Source organism: Aspergillus versicolor (genome assembly GCF_001890125.1).
Source record: "Aspergillus versicolor CBS 583.65 unplaced genomic scaffold ASPVEscaffold_3, whole genome shotgun sequence".
Classification (NCBI taxonomy): Eukaryota; Fungi; Ascomycota; class Eurotiomycetes; order Eurotiales; family Aspergillaceae; genus Aspergillus; species Aspergillus versicolor.
Window position 1 is genome coordinate 2,792,517 of NW_024467526.1, and position 17,182 is coordinate 2,809,698.

General features: G+C 50.3%; 5 protein-coding genes across 5 annotated transcripts; 2 read left to right on the top strand and 3 right to left on the bottom strand.

The window, feature by feature from the left end:
* Positions 1-530: 530 nt before the first annotated feature.
* Positions 531-4,347, top strand: ASPVEDRAFT_27342 (uncharacterized protein; the record flags this gene model as incomplete). The annotated part of the gene is made up of 6 exons (XM_040810008.1): positions 531-581; positions 658-822; positions 932-1,101; positions 1,383-1,494; positions 1,580-1,692; positions 1,779-4,347. 6 exons carry the CDS (start codon positions 531-533, stop codon positions 4,345-4,347), a joined length of 3,180 nt encoding a protein of 1,059 aa, XP_040666390.1.
* Positions 4,348-5,011: 664 nt separating this feature from the next.
* On the bottom strand, positions 5,012-7,657 carry ASPVEDRAFT_127135 (putative histone-lysine N-methyltransferase (Ash1); the record flags this gene model as incomplete). Its single annotated transcript, XM_040806429.1, has 4 exons — positions 5,012-5,711; positions 5,776-5,975; positions 6,033-6,406; positions 6,460-7,657. 4 exons carry the CDS (start codon positions 7,655-7,657, stop codon positions 5,012-5,014), a joined length of 2,472 nt encoding a protein of 823 aa, XP_040666391.1.
* A 2,272-nt stretch (positions 7,658-9,929) lies between these two features.
* On the bottom strand, positions 9,930-11,830 carry erf2 (palmitoyltransferase ERF2; the record flags this gene model as incomplete). The annotated part of the gene is made up of 3 exons (XM_040814528.1): positions 9,930-10,667; positions 10,721-10,829; positions 10,884-11,830. The coding sequence occupies 3 exons, from the start codon at positions 11,828-11,830 to the stop codon at positions 9,930-9,932; spliced, it is 1,794 nt and encodes a 597-aa protein (XP_040666392.1).
* A 461-nt stretch (positions 11,831-12,291) lies between these two features.
* Positions 12,292-13,467, top strand: ASPVEDRAFT_40171 (uncharacterized protein). Its single transcript, XM_040812072.1, has 4 exons — positions 12,292-12,636; positions 12,709-12,752; positions 12,880-13,081; positions 13,161-13,467. The coding sequence occupies exons 1-4, from the start codon at positions 12,496-12,498 to the stop codon at positions 13,209-13,211; spliced, it is 438 nt and encodes a 145-aa protein (XP_040666393.1). The 5' UTR covers positions 12,292-12,495; the 3' UTR covers positions 13,212-13,467.
* On the bottom strand, positions 13,295-17,083 carry pmt1 (protein mannosyltransferase 1). Its single transcript, XM_040812073.1, has 5 exons — positions 16,429-17,083; positions 16,075-16,364; positions 15,739-16,022; positions 14,217-15,680; positions 13,295-14,137 (listed from the first exon to the last, which is right to left on the bottom strand). The coding sequence occupies exons 1-5, from the start codon at positions 16,692-16,694 to the stop codon at positions 13,580-13,582; spliced, it is 2,862 nt and encodes a 953-aa protein (XP_040666394.1). The 5' UTR covers positions 16,695-17,083; the 3' UTR covers positions 13,295-13,579.
* Positions 17,084-17,182: the final 99 nt, after the last annotated feature.

Consider the following 17,182-nt stretch of genomic DNA (forward strand, 5'->3'; position numbering starts at 1 on the left):
GCGGCTGGACTGTCCGATAACTCCGTCATCTTGACCCAAAAAAGCATCAGAATTTCCCGAGCCTGTTCCTCAGCATACCCAACTCAACTGCCTAGTCTCCCCATACTGTAAGTCCACCTTCACCTTTCTCGCTTTTTCCAGTCCGCCTGTACCTTCTGCGACCATCTTTCTGCAACTGAGCCCTTCCTGAGCTTCTGCCTCGCCCCTATATCGAGCTTGTCCCTCAACGCCACCCTAGATCGCGCCGTGAGAACCTCCGACTAATATTTCATGAACAGTATCTTTATCGAGGGGGAAAGTAGCCGCATAATCTCCGTGCAATCTTCAACTTGTCCATCGAACAGACTCGCTTTTCGATTGGCCTCCAGTCAAGGTTGACCGTTGGCATCGGAGTTATCCAACGCCATTCCGGTACTTTGCGCTTCGCGATCAAGAGTCCGGCCTTACATCGAGGGGCTATTGTATCTTTCACCTCCTCTTTTCAATAATACTCTTTTCTCTCCACTCCCCAAGTACCCAGGTGTGCCATAATGTCTGTCTCTTCTATTTCGCGGGACACTGCCTTCCAGGCGCGGTCTCTGGTGAGTGCTATGCAATGCCCAATCCAATTTTCGAAAGGCGGGCGGCGGTATATTAATCTTCTCATGTACTACATAGTTTCGATCTTTGCTTCGTCAGTCTTCTCAGTTCTCGAACTACAACTTCCGCGAGTACGCACTTCGGCGGACAAAGGATGGTTTCCGGGAGCACCAAAATGAGACTGAGCCGCGGAGGGTACAAGAGTTGATCCAGGATGGTCTACAGAATTTGCGAATGATGAAGGTCAGTCGTTTCTTTCCACTACCCGGATATCTGCTTCGCATTCAGGGTTGCGACAGATGGTCGTCGGGTATTCATTCCCCGCGGCAATGGATGCTAATCCCGACTACAGAGACAAACTGTTATCAGCCAGTTCTATCAATTGGATAAATTGGTTGTGGAGGGCCAAAAGACGGTAAGAATCGCATTCAATGAAGTCTCTCATGAATCTAATCCTGATATCTTGGAAAAGGGAAAGGAAAGTGGACAAGAAGGTGGCATCGTCCGTCAGAAGGACACCGGGTAAGACTTCACCTATCATCTCTAATTTGCACCCGTTCTTAACGATGGCTAATTGTCTCTACAGTTGGGACTAATATAACAATACCTATGCATGATCAAATCGCACGGATATCTACTGCTGAAATTGTGGGCGTTAAGACAAATATGCGCCACCCCGTGTCAAGTTCGTTGCTGGCCGGATGTTGGGGATAGATCTGGAGATTACCTGTACTTTTATTGGAAACCACCTTGTGGTTAGCCCTGTTACGCATTTTTACTTCAATCTTCTCTCATACTTTCAGTCGAAGAATTACATACAAAACCAAGTCTAAATTATACAGAGTCGTTCGTATGAATTCTCGCCCTCGTGCCGATAAAGATCACGTGCCGAGAGACCCGCGCATGGCACCTCAGGTTGACAGGCGTTCAACTCCGCCGGGAGACTCAATTCACTTTCATATCTCCATCTCAATCCACCCCTTTAATGCACGAATTGTAGGGTGTATCCGCTAATTGTTGTTCTTGGTCTCACCTTTTCTATTCAATTCTACTTTCATCGGACGTGAATTGGGAGACGGTGGGCCTCACCGGTCGCGCGCCATGCCCCCGACAGTAAGTCCAATTCACGCTCCGCTGGAGCGAACAAAGACCCGCGATCACAGTGTGTTCCAGCAGTCTGCTAATGTTGCGTAGTTTAGGTCGTCGCGTTCTGGGCGCCAATTCGGCGATGGTGTCAATCGCACCAGAACCGGCCAGATTGACCACGATGTCTTCGAAGGACTACCCATTCGGCGATGGACGCGCCAGGTCCAAACAGTATCGCAGGAGCCGAAAACCGAAGGCACAGAATCGGAAATACCTGGGCACAGCGGAAAACAAACTATTCCTGAGCACCCAATGCCTAGAGATAGTCATCTCCTAAGTCCAATGAGCCGGGCGCTCTTACGCGCCGCTCGTTCTGGATGCATATACATTCGCCCAGCTTCGAAGGACCTTGATGACGAGGAAAAGGAGGCGACAGATCCGGAAGAACAGCAATCGCAGCAGAATTTGGAGCGCAATTTTGCGATGCGCAAGTGGGCCACAGTCCCTAAGCACCTGGAAGCGCCAGAATTGGAATTCCTAGCAAAGAGGCGACCGGGTTTGCCGTCTCTATATGGTGCTACGGCTGGGGCTGTTGACGGCGCCAATGGATCAGTGCCAATGAGGAAAACCCGCTTCAAGAAGGTTGACCCTGCGACAGGCAATGTTTCAATTTACGCGGCCTGGGTTCCTGAAGGGCATAAGATCGAAGGCGAAATCACCGACGATAGTCAAGTAACTGCCGACGACAATCAAGCGACCGTGACTCCCGAGGCGCCGGCTCCAGGGACGGTCATTGAAGGGGTCGGCGTTGTCAATGCGCAGGGTGTAGTGGTTGCAGAGGCAGGCTCGGCGGCCGTTCTTACTCCGCCAAGACGACGGCCTCCGCCTCCGAAGCGCAAGGCCAAAGGCTTAAAGGGTAGGAGAAAGAAGGTCATGTTTGCTCCGGGGGAAGGAGCGGACGCATCGCTTGTTCATGGCGCTGGTGCGGGCGCTACCGATAACGCTGCAAACTACGGGAAGGAGACAGATCCGTCGCGATTGTCAGTAGACCAAACAACTCAGGATGAGGACGATGATGAGGGCGAGGAAGGTGAAGAGAGCGATGATGGAGAAGGAGACGAGTCTGGCGTGGAAGCCAAAACTCCAGAGACACCTGGTCCACAACCTAGCACAGAGCCTGAACCGGAGCAGGCATCTACTCCTATGCCTATTAAGGTAGAGACACCCACAGAATCGCAGGCATCCCATCCGCCGAAGCCCGAGTCGGAGTCAGAGCCACAGCCAGGTGTAGAAGCCCCACCATCTGCAGCTCCCTCAGAGAACGCTCCAGCTGGATCACCTGGCTCGACGAATTCTACACCCTCGGATCAACATACTGGACCACCGGCCACTGAAGCTAAGACAGAAGATATTGAAATGGCAGATTCCATGCCTACAGATAACGCCCTTCGCTCCTCTTCGATACCAGCCACGGAAACGCGCTCAGAAACACAACAACAAACAATGCCAGACGCTGCTCAACCTGCGTCTACGGGAAGGGCTCCGTCGCCTTCTCAAGGAGCTAAACAATCCCCGGCCCCGGAACCTGCCACAGCTGAAACGACTGGTGAGCAGACAGGGGAGCGAATGGATGTGACTATGGCTGAACCAGATGAATCGGGTCCTGAGCCCCCTCGAGATCAGCCAGTGAGCATGGATATTTCAGCGGAAGCGCCACAACCCCCATTGGCAGGTCAAGCTCAAGAACCGGATTCCACTCCTCAGCAGTCGGGCAGTAACGAGTTTGATCTCTTGGATAACTTGGAAGCGAGTCTGGAAAACGCACCCAAGGACACGCCAGTTGGCGAGCAAAAAGAAACAACCCTGGAACAAGAGCCGGGCGATGTTGCCAGTCAACAGGCAGCATCAGAGCCTGAGCTAACAGTCCCGGCACAACCACCCGTGGAGGCGCCAGCGGAGCCCAAGCCTGCAGAAACTACTACAGAAACAAACAATCCTACTCCCAAGGAACCCACGGCGCCTCCTATTGAACAACTTACACCGCCAGAAGCAGAACAGACAGCTACTGCGGGAGCCACAGAAACCTCCGCGGCGCAACAAGCACAACCTTCTACTGAACATCGACAATCAGAGGATGTACCCGAAGCACCCACTCTCCCGGACCGTCCCCCCTCAAACGAGCCCGCAGTAGAAACCGAAACTGCTCAACCTATAACAGAACAGTCGGAGCAGAACCCCCAAGAACCGGCCCCAGAGCAGACACCATCAGAAAATCCTTCTCTGCTTGAAGCCACAACAGAACCACCCGTCGCCCAAGACCGACCTCAAGAATCGTCTACTGAACCTGCGGCAGAGGTACAGGTAGATGTGCAAGCTACCTCAGACCAGGAACAACAGAAGGCAGCTAATTCCCAATCAACGGCTCAGCCTCCAGTGGCACCCGTTGCAGAAACTGTAGCAGAGCCCACACCAGAAACTGCCCCAGAAACTGCACCAGAACATACGTCTGAACAACCACAAACTTCTGCCCAAGAACCTCCCCAAGAACCAGTTCACTCTCAAGCTGAAATTCCCGCCGTCTCATCTGCTGAGCCTTCGGCGGAACAACAGGATGAAGCCCCTACAGGGGTGGTAGGAGAACAAGAAGAGGCCCCTGGCAATGCACCATCACCAACCCAGTAAATGCTTTTCAACTATCGGACATACTCGAGTTGTTTTTCTTTCCCAGTTTTATTCCGTATGGTTCTGTCTAGCGGTGATTTGGGTGTTCAGGTTTATTTATTTGTATTTTGCCGAATCTAACTGAAGCCCCGGTTTCCCGCGCGTGCTTGCTCACTGTATACTAAATGAGATTTGATAAAGAGAAAAAAAAGAAATTATAGGATCATTTACATTGGATTTGATTAATGAAGTTAGTATAGCAGCTGTCATCAACAAACGACTTTCAACGGTGAAGATTTCCTGCGATGGAAAAGATAGAACCAACATAACACCTAAAAGGACATCCTCATAATACGCATAGGCTCAGATAAAATCAAAACAGATCAAGATAGGCCATATGTATCCCAAAAATGACATACAAGAACACCAATTCCTCAAACTTGAAGGACCCCAAGGAGTACTGTAACCGGAAAGGACGAGTGCACCCAAAATACCACGGGATTCCCTGGGGAAAAAAAAGAAAAAAAGAAAGAAGAAAAGGTAATGGAAGGACAGAACAGGGGCCCAAATGGGAGGATGCCAAAAAAGCTGCTCAATGTCCCCAACGGGCATCAACTACACAAAAGGCGAAGGGCTTCCAACAGGAGTCAAATCTCCACAATAATTGTCGTGCCCAATAGTCCGATCAACTTGTCTTTGTCCTAGCTGAGCGGCCGTACGTGCGGGCTGGGGGCTTTGCCCTCGGGGAGTGTGTAACAGTTCCCCTGTTGACTATTGCGCGAATATCATTCAAAACATCCTTCTTTGGCTTCGGTTGTTTGCGAGCAGGTGGGCTCTTCGCTCCAGTAGCGGTTTTGGTCTTGGTGTCCGTGGTACGCTTGCGTGATTTAGTTGGCGGCGCAGAGGCCTTCTCGGTCTTGGGCTTTGCGGTTTGGGCGGTCTTTTGAACCCGCACCGTTGTCTTAGTTTTCGCCCGACTAGCTTTAATCGTGGGTAACTTGACGGTTGCGCCGCCCTTCGAGTTTGTTGATGCCTTCTGTGGAGAGGCATTTGTCGACTTCTTGGCCACATTCGCTGGCTTTTTCCGAGACACCGTAGCCTTAGTGGCAGTGGCGCGCGCCCTTGAAACAGCTTTCTTGACACCAGTCTTGATAGATGATGAAGCTAACGGCCTTCGCTTCTTGGTAGTGCGCGAGCGAGATTTGTTAAGGGCATTCTCTTTTCTCCGTTTTGCTGCATTCGCCTTCTTCGCATCCGCAATTTCCTTCATCTTGGCGGCTTTCAATTCTTCTCGCTGCTCCTTCTCTCTTTTTCGAGGGCCTAGGATACCACGGCATTGTAAGGAACCGCATCGGCATTGTTGAACATTCTTCTGCGAATACGGGCTAGAAAGAACTCAGTACAACTGATTGGAGGTCGGCGCTTTTGGATGCAGAGATAGATACTCACTCAAAATTATAATCATATGTCAATTCCTCCCCAGTCATAACTCCCCGATCGCCAGCGAAGAGTGCCATGCGCGGCTTTCCGGCCACAGTCCACTTTTCCATACGACAATTGGGCTCACAGCCATGGTTCACGAAGCGAGCGATAGAACCACGGGTAGCATCAATTATCATGTTCTGGTCAAAATACATAAGGTAATAACACTGGACAATATGTCAGAATCAAGCCTAGAACACGTTTAAGACCAGGGGGGAGCATACTTCGTTTTTCTTGTATATAGTCCGCATGCGTTTCTCACATTCCTCTTGGGTGATGATTTCGCCGGTGTATTCCACGATAATCTGATTCGGCTCGAAGGTGCGGTTACTGCGGACGCCATACCCACGATTTGCGGTCTTAATCACCTCTACACCTACGTTATACTTCCCCCCAGCCTTCGCGCGCTGTTTGAGCTCTTCAAAGTTTCTGTTACCACAATCAGACCCTAGACCACATATGTTGTTATCACATTCATAGAACATGTAACGGTTCTGACAAAATTGGTCGCAGCCGCTCTCTGGTGTGCAGGTACATTTCGATAACTCCTCCTCTTTATTTGCTCGCCATATACTGCCAGCTTCACCAACAAAGACATCTGTTCCAAAGATTAGTATCCCAGTACTATTCAAATTCATTGCCACCACATACTTTTATTGGTTTTCCTCCACTCGTTAGGCTTCGGCTGACCTGGAGGAAGAGGGGAGTAGATATCGAAAGGAAGTTCAAAATCTCGTCCAGTTTGAAGCAATCTCTCTCCGGCAAACATCGGCAGTGGTAGAAACTTCCTCTGGTGGTTTGCTGGGGTTTGGTTGTGGCTCTTCCTCCTTGCCTTTTCGGTTCTCTTTTGGCTTGGTCGCGAGTTCGTATATTCTTGTCCAGAATAAAGCCCATGGCTCAGCCAACGCTTCTCCTTAAATCTGTTGATAGCTTCTGGGGATGTAGGTTCCTCCTTGGTTGTTTCCGGTTCTGGTTTATCCTTGGCTAGAAGTTCACTATCAGAAACACGTCGTTTCTTTGTCGGTGGCTCTTCTTTGCGGATTGGTTCTTCCTTGGGCGTAGTAAGTTGTCTGGGTCGAAGACTCGATCGTCTGTCTGGTTCCTTTCCTGTCTCCCTCATGCTGCTCGAACGTTTGCCCAGAACACTACTGGCGCGACCAGCAAGATCGGACACCTTTTCTAGCAGACTCAGGCGAGACGAGCGCCTCATCGGGGTTTTGTTATCCTCATTTATAGATTTAGAGGACTTCTCTGATATACTTCCTTTGTCACGAGCCAATGCTTGCTCCACGCGCTTGCGCAGAGTTCGAGGCGGCAAGGCGACGGGCACATCTTCGGTTTGCGACCCATTGGACGATTTGGAAACAGGAGTATCAGGGGCCACTTGGTTGTCATCAATATCCATCGGATCTTGCGCGGGACTGGTTTCGTTATGCAAAGCTGACTCCATGATCGCAATACTGTGGCGGAGATGGGAGGAGTGGGAGTTCTTCCCCCGCGCCGCGGCGCCATTGTCGAGAGTAACATTCAAACTGGTGTGTTCCGTAGTCGCTGCAGACAATGATACCTCATGGCTATCTATCTCTGTGTTAACATCGAGTTCTGCCTCTCCCCGCAACGAGGCGCGCGTTACACGTGTAGATCGTCGGCGTAGGGTCGGTTTTTCCTCGTTAGACGCGTTTTCATTATTGCTTGAAGTTTCGGACCGGCTATTCTCAGGGGTGAGAAGTTGCTCGGTGTATTCAAAGGCCATTGCGTGACCGTGGGGTTCGTGGGAGTGCTTCACGAGGTCCGAGATTGTTGCGGGAGTTGCGGGAGACGCGCCGGACAATCCTAGTCGAGCATCCATCACACGGCACAGGTCGGGAGCAGGCGGCGGAAGTCGTGGTTGAGGTCGGTTGAATAACACCAAGAGTCACTGGATAATATGCAGGCCTGGAGTTCCGAGGGCCGTGTCCTAAGTACGAAAGGAGTGTTCCGTCTGTAACTGGGCTGGGCCAGAAGCTGGAGAGAAGAAATCCGCTTATCAGGAGAGCGAGAAACGGTCTACAGGCAAGAGACCATTTTCGCACGAGGATAGCAGCTTGTCGGGGTATGGAGAGGGGTTCGAAAGCGAAAGAGAAGGGGAGCAAGTGGAAGTTGGGGGTAATGGGAGAAAGGAAGGAGGAAAGAGCGAGGAGGATGCGGATGGCAGGAGAGAAGGGACGGGGACGGTAGAACGACTCCCCCAGTAGTCAGCCGCGGAATGCCCCCAGCTGCTGCACTCTGCCCATCAACAAATCCTTCACTCTACCTCGTTCTTGCTCTACGGCTCCAATTCCCTCGTTTTTTATGTCGGCGCTTGCTTCCAACGTACCCCTCGCCCTGCTGGTACTGCTGGAAGCCGCTGCGATCTATACCCCTTCCACCCACTTGGTGAACCGCCCCCAGAGCCCCATTGTCGTGTGCAGTAATTTCAAACACTCGGCAGTTACACGCATCATGATCATTCAAACCTCCAGGGCTCTTGAAAATACACCCGGCATAGATCTGAGAAATTCTGATATCGCCTGCATCCCTTTTGCCAACTCAGGGTTGCGAGAGTAATCCTGAAGATATAAGATTTTCGGTCACACTCGGTCCCGACTGACGCCCAAGACATCAATGTATCATACTGTAGCTGATATCACTATTGTCCAACTTAATGGACCAAACTCACTGGTGGTGGTGGTGGTGTCATCGTCAGGCTTTCTCTTGACATGCAACGACTCCAAAACGGCGACCTCGGAGAGAAGAGTCCAGAAGTCCAAACGGATTTCCTCCAAGGCAACTAACTCTGTTTGTGTGTCAGGCTACGGTTTATAGTCACGTCTTGGGTAAATTTAAACGCGAAATATCCGCCATTAACTTCTCCAGCCTTTCGCTATGTCCAAGGCTCAGGGTTTTGTCTCACGGCCCATTCAAATTGTGGTAGCGCTAACTACAACACACCAGAATGACGAAACTGAGCGATCTTTGTAACTGTAGAGCCTTGGTTTTCTCGTCCTTTCCTTTTCCTTTCTCCCTTTTAACTCTAAGGAAAATGCATCTCCATCCCACCATCAAAGCCACTCGGCCCCGCGGTGATCGAGCAGCTCACAATATTATGTCCCACCGGAAAACAACCGCCTATCTGAGAAGGTTTCTCAACGAATGATTACTGTTTTCTAAACAAGGTATCTCCCGTCAACTCTTACTAGCTTATATACTTACTGTTCGTGATTACTTCAGGACAACGATGCGGCAATGCAGATGCTCTTATCCGACTCAGCCACCCACACTCCAATAAACCGGTCCTTGCAGCCCGCCCAGATAGCCAAATAAACCCGATCCTTCCTTATGGGCTTTATAATTAAACTGCCCAGTATTATCCCAGGTTAAGTTGCCTTTATCCTCACTACTTCCAACCCACCCTGGATGCTGTGGATCAGAGGAGTTTTGCACTTGCCCTAATAAACACTAGCGCTGTATTGTCCCCACACGGTTATTGCCATTGAGGTTCATTGGTTGTCGCGCGGTTCCTGGCCAGTATACCCGGTATGGTATGGTCATCGATCTCAGCCTCTGCTACTATGCCATGGATAACATTCATTAGCATTGCAATGATAGTTCCCCGGCATACAGGAATAATTTAATTATAAGTACCCTGATGCTAGTATGAATAGAGTAGGTGAAATTGAATTGGCCAACATTATGTTATGTTTGCATAAATTTATGGGTTGCTGCAAAAGGGAGCCACTACCACTTCATGTCGTAAAACACCATTATTATATATAATGACAACGATTATTATGGTCACCACGCTCTTGGTGACTCACCGCAAGATTGATTTAGTTTCATACATTAAATAAGAATCCGTTACCTAGTACAGCCGTCCATCCATTTATGAAAATCACAAAGCGAAACCTAGCGGGTACCTAGTTACCTAGAATACATACAAGCCCGCCACTATATTAACAAAAAGAAAGAAAGAAGGGTTGTGAAAAGAGAGAATTAAATCAGAGACTATATTGTAGGATGAAAAGAAATAAAAGATGTAATAGGAAATCGTCAATGAATGAAGGTATCAAAAGAAGATAAAATAAATAGAGCAAACCCCAACCTCAGTTGGGAGGAGGCACACGCTGCATCTCAATGTCGTTCTGAGGTTCAGTATTGCGAGGAAGGAATTTTCGCTTCATAGTACTTAGTCGTTGGTCTCCTTCTTGGTAGTGTTCTTTGAATTGCATGTATGTTGGTGGCCGTGCTCGCCCAAATACTGCCATCCAATTTCGAATCATGTTTCCTTGTGTGAAAGGACGGTGGCGGTCAGCCTTTGCAAATTTGTGCGAGTTCAAGTATTCGCGGGTTGTTTCGCCGCGACCAACCAGGAAGAGATGATACGCCCACAATGAGGCGGGATAGGGCGCGGCTAGAGCTCCGTATATCACCATGGCAAAAGGTACCCTCCATTTATCGATGGTGTCGCCAAAACTAATACTCTCTCGTGATCGATACACCAGGATGTGCGCTAAGCTCGCACCCAGTAAGAAGAGAGCGAGTAGCGTAGAGGTGCTGACGAAAGCAAAGAAATACCGGTAGTTCCGCCGGCCAACACAGTTGTTCAACCAAACACAATGATGGTCGAGGGTCTCAATGCAGTTATCACAGACGCGACAATGATAGCACCGTGGGGGCCGCCAGATTGAGCAGGTTTTGCAGTACTTGACGGGTACATCCATGGCGGCGACATTGGAGGTTGCGAGCTTCACCATTACCCAGTCGTTCGTCGGTGGGCCTACAGCGAGAGGATCTTCGGATGGGTCAGGGGGAGGCATCTGATGAAGATTACGAGGAATGATCTGGGGGCGAATTAGCGAGAGTCAACACAGGATAAGAGAAAGTCTTAGCTTACCCCCGGATCAACCACAGACGCGTGTATGAATGAGGAGAAGCATAAGTAAAAGAGATAGCCAAACACAACTGGGATGGCTGGAGAAATGTTGTGCCATAGCCAGGGAGCCCTAAGTACGTTGTTAGAAATCGAACGTAGGTGACTTGGAGTAAGGAACCCATACGAAAATCCGAAGAACAGGCCGGTTGGTACAAGCACGAGGAAACCTGTTGCAATGTTGACTGGTTTGTCTCTGGAATTTTGGAACCTGCCCCCTCCCCAAAAGATGGTGTTCCCGACGAAATACTCGTAGTTTTTGCCTTTGTTTCCCTTCTTGACTGGCTCCGTCCTCTTTTCGATAGACTTTGGTGAGGAATCCGCAGACGATAATCGCTCATGCGTTCTGCTATCGCGATTTTCTGCGGGGCCATTCCTGTTCTGGAGAGAGAGAAAAGAGAGCGGAGACCTTTGAGGCGTCTCAACCTCGTTTGTGCCTCTGTAGTTCACGCCTAGGTTGAGTTGTGGAGGGCGTTCCCTATCATGTATAAGGTTTGCACTTTCACTTCTCACCGTCGTATCTGCTGTAGGACTGGCGTTTGAGTTGTTTCTATCGGGGATAATGGGGTCGGTGAACTCGGTACCGCGCGAAGGGGGAACCTCTTGCTCCACTGCTGGAAGAGAGTTTGGGAAGGTGCTGTTCGATATTAAGCTCCGTCGGTTGTGGTTGCTTTGATCCCCCCATTCCTCTGTCGAAGCGGTCGTGTCCTTGGTTACCGGGCGGCCTCGATGAGCTTGCAGGCGTTGCGATGACATGGGCCGGAAGAAGCCGGACGCAGCGAGCGACGGGATGTGAGTGCGGCTTAACCTGCTGCCCGAGCTTTCTGGTCTTATTTGGTTGGCAGAAGCAATGGAGCTCCTTGCTGGCGGAGGCCCTCTTCGGGACACAGATGGCCGCGACTGTGGTACCTGGGACGACATAGTATTTGTCCGTGAATTGTCGCCATCCTCAGACGCATCCGTCACTCGCGACGAAATACCCCCGACGGATGGAGGGCGCGGGAGACCTAAAGCATGCTGAGTGGGGGGAATTGTGGATTCAATGTTTTCCGAATTGCTTGACTGGAAAGCCATTGTAGTCGGAAGATATTGGAAGCGATGTGATATGTTGATTATCGTCGCAAAATATTATGTCGCGGTGGAGACTCGCGTATAGTATTCGGCGAAGCCCAGGAGGTGGTAAGGAGCGACAAGAGCAAAACACAAATATCAACCCGAGAGCAACCAGCAGGGTAAAGAGCGTAAGTGGCCTAGAGCTGAAGATATATAGTTAGCATTTTGCGCCGTAAATTCTACCAGCCCGCACATTTCACGATAGGGAGGCTCGGGTCTCGACTTCTGCCCCTGTTTCGCCAAAGGGGGTTCAGCCACATACCTTGCGAATTCGAGGTCGGAAAACTACTCGCAAAAACTGAGCAGCACGTCGACGTTACGCCACCAACATTGCCACCAATTCTCCAGGGCACGCGAAAAAGAGGAAAGTGAGCGATATTGGAAAGGCGAGTAGAAGCACGGACACTGTAGGAGGCCGGGCCCATGATACAATCGCGAGTGTTTGGTCTCTTCGGTAGACCAGATGACTAAGCGCCACACTATGCGACTGACCAACCGGATGCGATCTTATGATTGCGCCGTCATCGTCCGAGACCTCACCTCGAAGTTCGCCCTCCCACTTCTGCCGCTAAGTGCTCCTGTACAGTCCTCGCAGCCACCGCACTCCGTTTACCCAACTCAACACCATGTCTTCAATCGCTGCCATGGCTTCTCGCCGGGCCTTTGCCCGCCAGGCTGTTTTCCGCGCTCCCCAGCGCCGCCTCTACAGCTCCAAGATGGAGGAATCAAGCCTCGACAAGGCTCCTAAGCGTGACCCCGAGCTCTATGTACGGACTTCCCCACGAATTCTGTCGACTTGAAATCATATTTTGAAGGCATGCGTGTCTAATTGGAAATAGGTTTTGCTCGGTGTTATGTCTGGTGCTTTCTTGATTGCTGGCTGGTAAGTTGATCATGCCATATTTGGTATCGTCAGGAGATGTCGAAAGCGACAACTCCTAGTCATCTCAATTGAAGCTCAATGGCGTATTGGGCTTAAGTATCAGTTGCTAATTGTTTCATGTCAATAGGTACTTCGGCAAGAAGCCCACCTCCGTCACCTCCGAGAGCAATGTCCGCATCCCCGACAGCTCTATGCCCTGGGAGCGTGAGGACGAGGGCGGCAAGTCCTACAAGTACCAGTACCACCCTGGTGGTGACAAGAGCCAGCCCCTGAGGAACGCGCCCAGTGCCCTGAACACTGTCATTGTTCCCAACGTTACTCTGCCAGAGGTATGAATTATGGGCTTTGTTCCCGTAGATCCTGCTCCGAGAATTGCGTTTTAGCTGACTTTTCGCCCCCCTCCCCCAGGACCTCCACGAGCGTTTCAACAAGTACGGAAAGGAGGAATACGATTTTTAGATACGGACTGCCAGTATGTTTGGGCTGGAAGTACCTCAAATGGTGATCGCTGTACAACTAAAATCCTTGTGTGAAGACTAGATGATGGGGAAGAAACTCTTTATTCGAGAGCTTGTGCATAATTTGATTTTACGTCACTCAATTGGAGATTTCTTTTGTTCCTCTACGCCTGTAAGCTTATATAGCGCTATCAAAGTAAACATGTACAATGTCACAATCCGTCAGTTCAGAATAGAGAATTATTAAAAAAAAAAAAAGGTACAGAGAAGTCAGTTTTGTCAAACGGGTAGTGTAAAACAAGAAAATTTGAAGAGAGAGAATAGAATATGGTAAGGTGCGCCGGAATGGAGGCAGACTTATATATCCATTCAGGGTGTCGCCTCATTTCCCTCACTGGCTGGCTTGGCTTCGGGGGCCTTGGGCTCTTCTACAGAGCTTCCTGCACTAGCTGCGGGGGCTGGGCTGTCTTCCGCGATTTCCTCAGGCTTTTCCTGGGTTTCAGGGTTTTGGCCTTCAACATCTGGATGAGGAGGGGCAACTTTGCCATCAACAACGTCGACTATGTGGCCATGCTCTAGGCGGGTTCGGGTCTCATGCTTCGTCTCGAACGAGACCTTGCCCTCCTTCCGCAGTGATTCAACCACAGCCTCATCAAGGATGTTGCCTTGTTGGTCACGGTACTCTACTCGCGCCTGGGTTCCGCGAATCTTTGGAGTGCTTGTTGTGATGCTCGCCTTGGGATTTTCATCTTTAACGGGCTTTTGCTTGTTCTTTTCCTCTTTCTTTTCCTCTTTCTTTTCTACCTTCTCCTGCTTCTTTTCTTGCTTTGGCTCAGCCTGGGCAGGCTTAGAAGATTGGGGGATAGCTGCTGGCGTCGTTGGAATAGCCTGGTTTACGCCTGCAAACTGGGTCACATATTGGTTCAACTGATGAGTATTGTCAGACTTTATCATTCCAAAATACTAGGTGACTCATTTATTGACATGGATATGCTTAATTACTTACGTCGGCATAGAAAGTATTGCAGTCAAAGTCCCACGTCTTCAGGAGCTTGACTTGCCGACAGGCATCCTTTGTCCATGGGTTGCCATAGACGAGAGGAGAGTAAAGAGTGAATGTGAAGATCGTGAGCCCGAGGAAGACACCAGCCAGAGCTTTGCCAATGACAGGTCGCGAGGGGAGGCCCAAGCTGCGGATACGGTTCGTGATGAAGTCAAACTCCTGGGCCAGTGCTAAAATAGCGAAGTACAGTGCAGGGAAATAGTGGTGTAAGAAGAGCTGGCGTGCCATGAGATAGAACGGGAAATAGTGGAAACCCCAGCCGAGCACTGCAGTACCAATTTCATAGTCGAATCTTTTGAAGGTGGAATTGCGATAATCACCACAGTTCCGTTGCCAGCGAATAGCAGAAATCCCCTTGAAGATCACATAAATCAAAACAGCCGCGGTAGACAAATACCAGACAAATGGGTTCCCGAAGAGGTAGACCTGGCGGTGGTCTCTTCCCCAGAAATTGATACCACGCAGTAGAGTTGGCCATGACGGTGGGCGGGAGTCCCAGGCGTGGGAATCCGTCAAGCCCGCGTTGGTAGTCCACATCACTTTCTGGAGTTCGAAGAACTTGCCAAAAAAGCCGGGGTTTCGATAGGTGACCTTCTCCGCATCTGGAGGTATCATTGGATGCTTGTTGTTTTCAACGTACCAAATGCTGTTGGGCATAGAGGCGCCCTTTGCGCAGGTAACTTCCTGTTGATCGAACCCCCATTCGGGAAGTTTGACCTTGTGGGAGAATAGAACGCAGCCGGTCATAACGTGGACTAGTCTGAATTTTGACTGAATGGTGCGTAGCCGTTTCTTTGATTCCTCCCCGTCTGACATAGACTTGACGATTTCAACGCGCCAGTAATCGTTCGCATCACCAGGAAATCCTTCGTATCCGTATGCAGAAACTTCGAATTGCCAATCGACATCAGTCACTGGGGGCCGCTCATTGTGGGAGTGAATTCGTCGGCCGGTCAATATGTGATTGAGTCGAATAACAGCGCCATCTTCGATATAATTTGTAGTGATATTGTCCCACGCAAGGGGTCCCATAATTTCTGCCCCATCGAGACCAAGAGGTTGGGTCTGATTCTCCGCAACGAAAAGATTGTTGTCATCCTTGTGAGGGTACAAGGTGATCTGCTGCTGCTTGCTGCCGGTGGGGTACATATGACTGTGGGAATGTAGGTATCCCCCCTGCGTATTGTGGTGGCGGATGCTAAGACGAGAGCCGAAGACAACGTCCGCAGGCACAGCTGCCATGCCCTTAGAGTTCAGAGTTGCCTGGAATTCAGAGGACATAAATCCATCGCCCTCTCCCGGATTGACCAAGCATAGGAAATGGATTGCGAACATAGCGCAGTAGAATCCCAAGGGAATCACAATCAAGCAGAATACCCGGGCAAAGAAATGTTTGAACCAGAGACGCTAAATAATTGATAAGTAAAAAGTATTGATTAGTTGGAGGAAAGCAAGAACCACATACGGGAGTGACAGTATTTGTATCGCCGAGTACCACCCACAGTTGCAGGATAGTCAGAGAACCAACCCAAGCAACTGTAAACAGACCGACCCACTTGACGCTCAGAGTAGCACCTAGACACAGACCAGTAGCCGCCAGCCAAAACCACCAGGGTCCGCGGAAGGCATGCGATGGCCCTAGTTCATGCTGATTCGTGAAGCAAGTGAAGGCTAGAGCAGTGAGGGCCGTGAAAAACACTAGGGGAGAATCCAGGAGGATAAAGCGAGATTGCGTGACCAATCCATTCTCTGCGCAGAGTTAGTATACATACTCCTTGCTGACTCGATCAGAGACACTCACCAAAGAGGATGGCACCAGCACCCAGAACAGCGGTGGCGGTACGACAACCCGTAGCCTTCAAAGTCAAGAACATAATTGGCACTGTGAGGACTCCCAGGATTGCGGGGAGCATTCGCATCGCGACATAAGGCACCCCGGGTTCAAGATAATCCTTTCCAATCTCCTTGAAATCAAAGTCGCCCTTAAAGCCAGCAAGCCATCCGGCCAGTGTAATGAGGAGTTTGGCGAGAGGGGGGTGAACATCCATGAAGAAGCGGCCCTTGATGTATTTCGTCGCGAACCCGCCGAAGCTGTTCATTCCATATTAGAACCGTCTACACGTAGAATAGATATCCCAGACGGGTTAAGACATACTGCACTTCGTCAAAGACAACGCTTGTCGGCTGGTAGATTCTGAACAGCCGCACCACGGCGGCAACTATTGTCACCAGAACCATGACCTTGTAATCGGACGTTGGGAGATTGAATATATTATTGTTTGTGACGCCATCTGACTGATAGCTCGAGGCAGCAGCAGCCGCAGCCTTCTTGCGGTTCTTCGGCCGGGGCGAGCGACTGGGGGAGCGAGACGAGGTCCGTGGAGGGCGAACGTCCAAGGTGTTCTTGGATTGCGGCGCCATTTTGGAGCGGGGACTCCTGGAGCGACAGAGAAGCTTATAAATAGGCAAAAGAGAGTGTGAGGTATTCCAATGGTATGAATAGACGACAAATAATTAGAGTATCATTTAGAGGGGCCGAGGAGCAGTCGACTGGCACGGAATTGAAGCTGGCAGCTCGACAACACGCCGACGGACAGACGCCGCCAAGGGTCACGCTGGGAAGGTTAAGTAATTGATATTGTCGAGGAACAGCAGTAATGGCAGAATTGAAGAAGCAGTGGCCACTAGTCACACAGTGCCATGACCAGGGGAAGAAAAGGAGAAGCGAGTGACAGAGCCTTATAAAGTGGTAGGATGGAGTGGTGAAAGGAAGCCGAACGATGAACTTAACACGTGTGGATGCGCTTAACAGTGAACAGTGGAACTCCCTTTTTACGGAGGTGAGGCCAACCCGCTTTAAGCAGTTGAGCATACAAGCTGGTGGCAGGGGTCTAGATGCAGGGTATTGG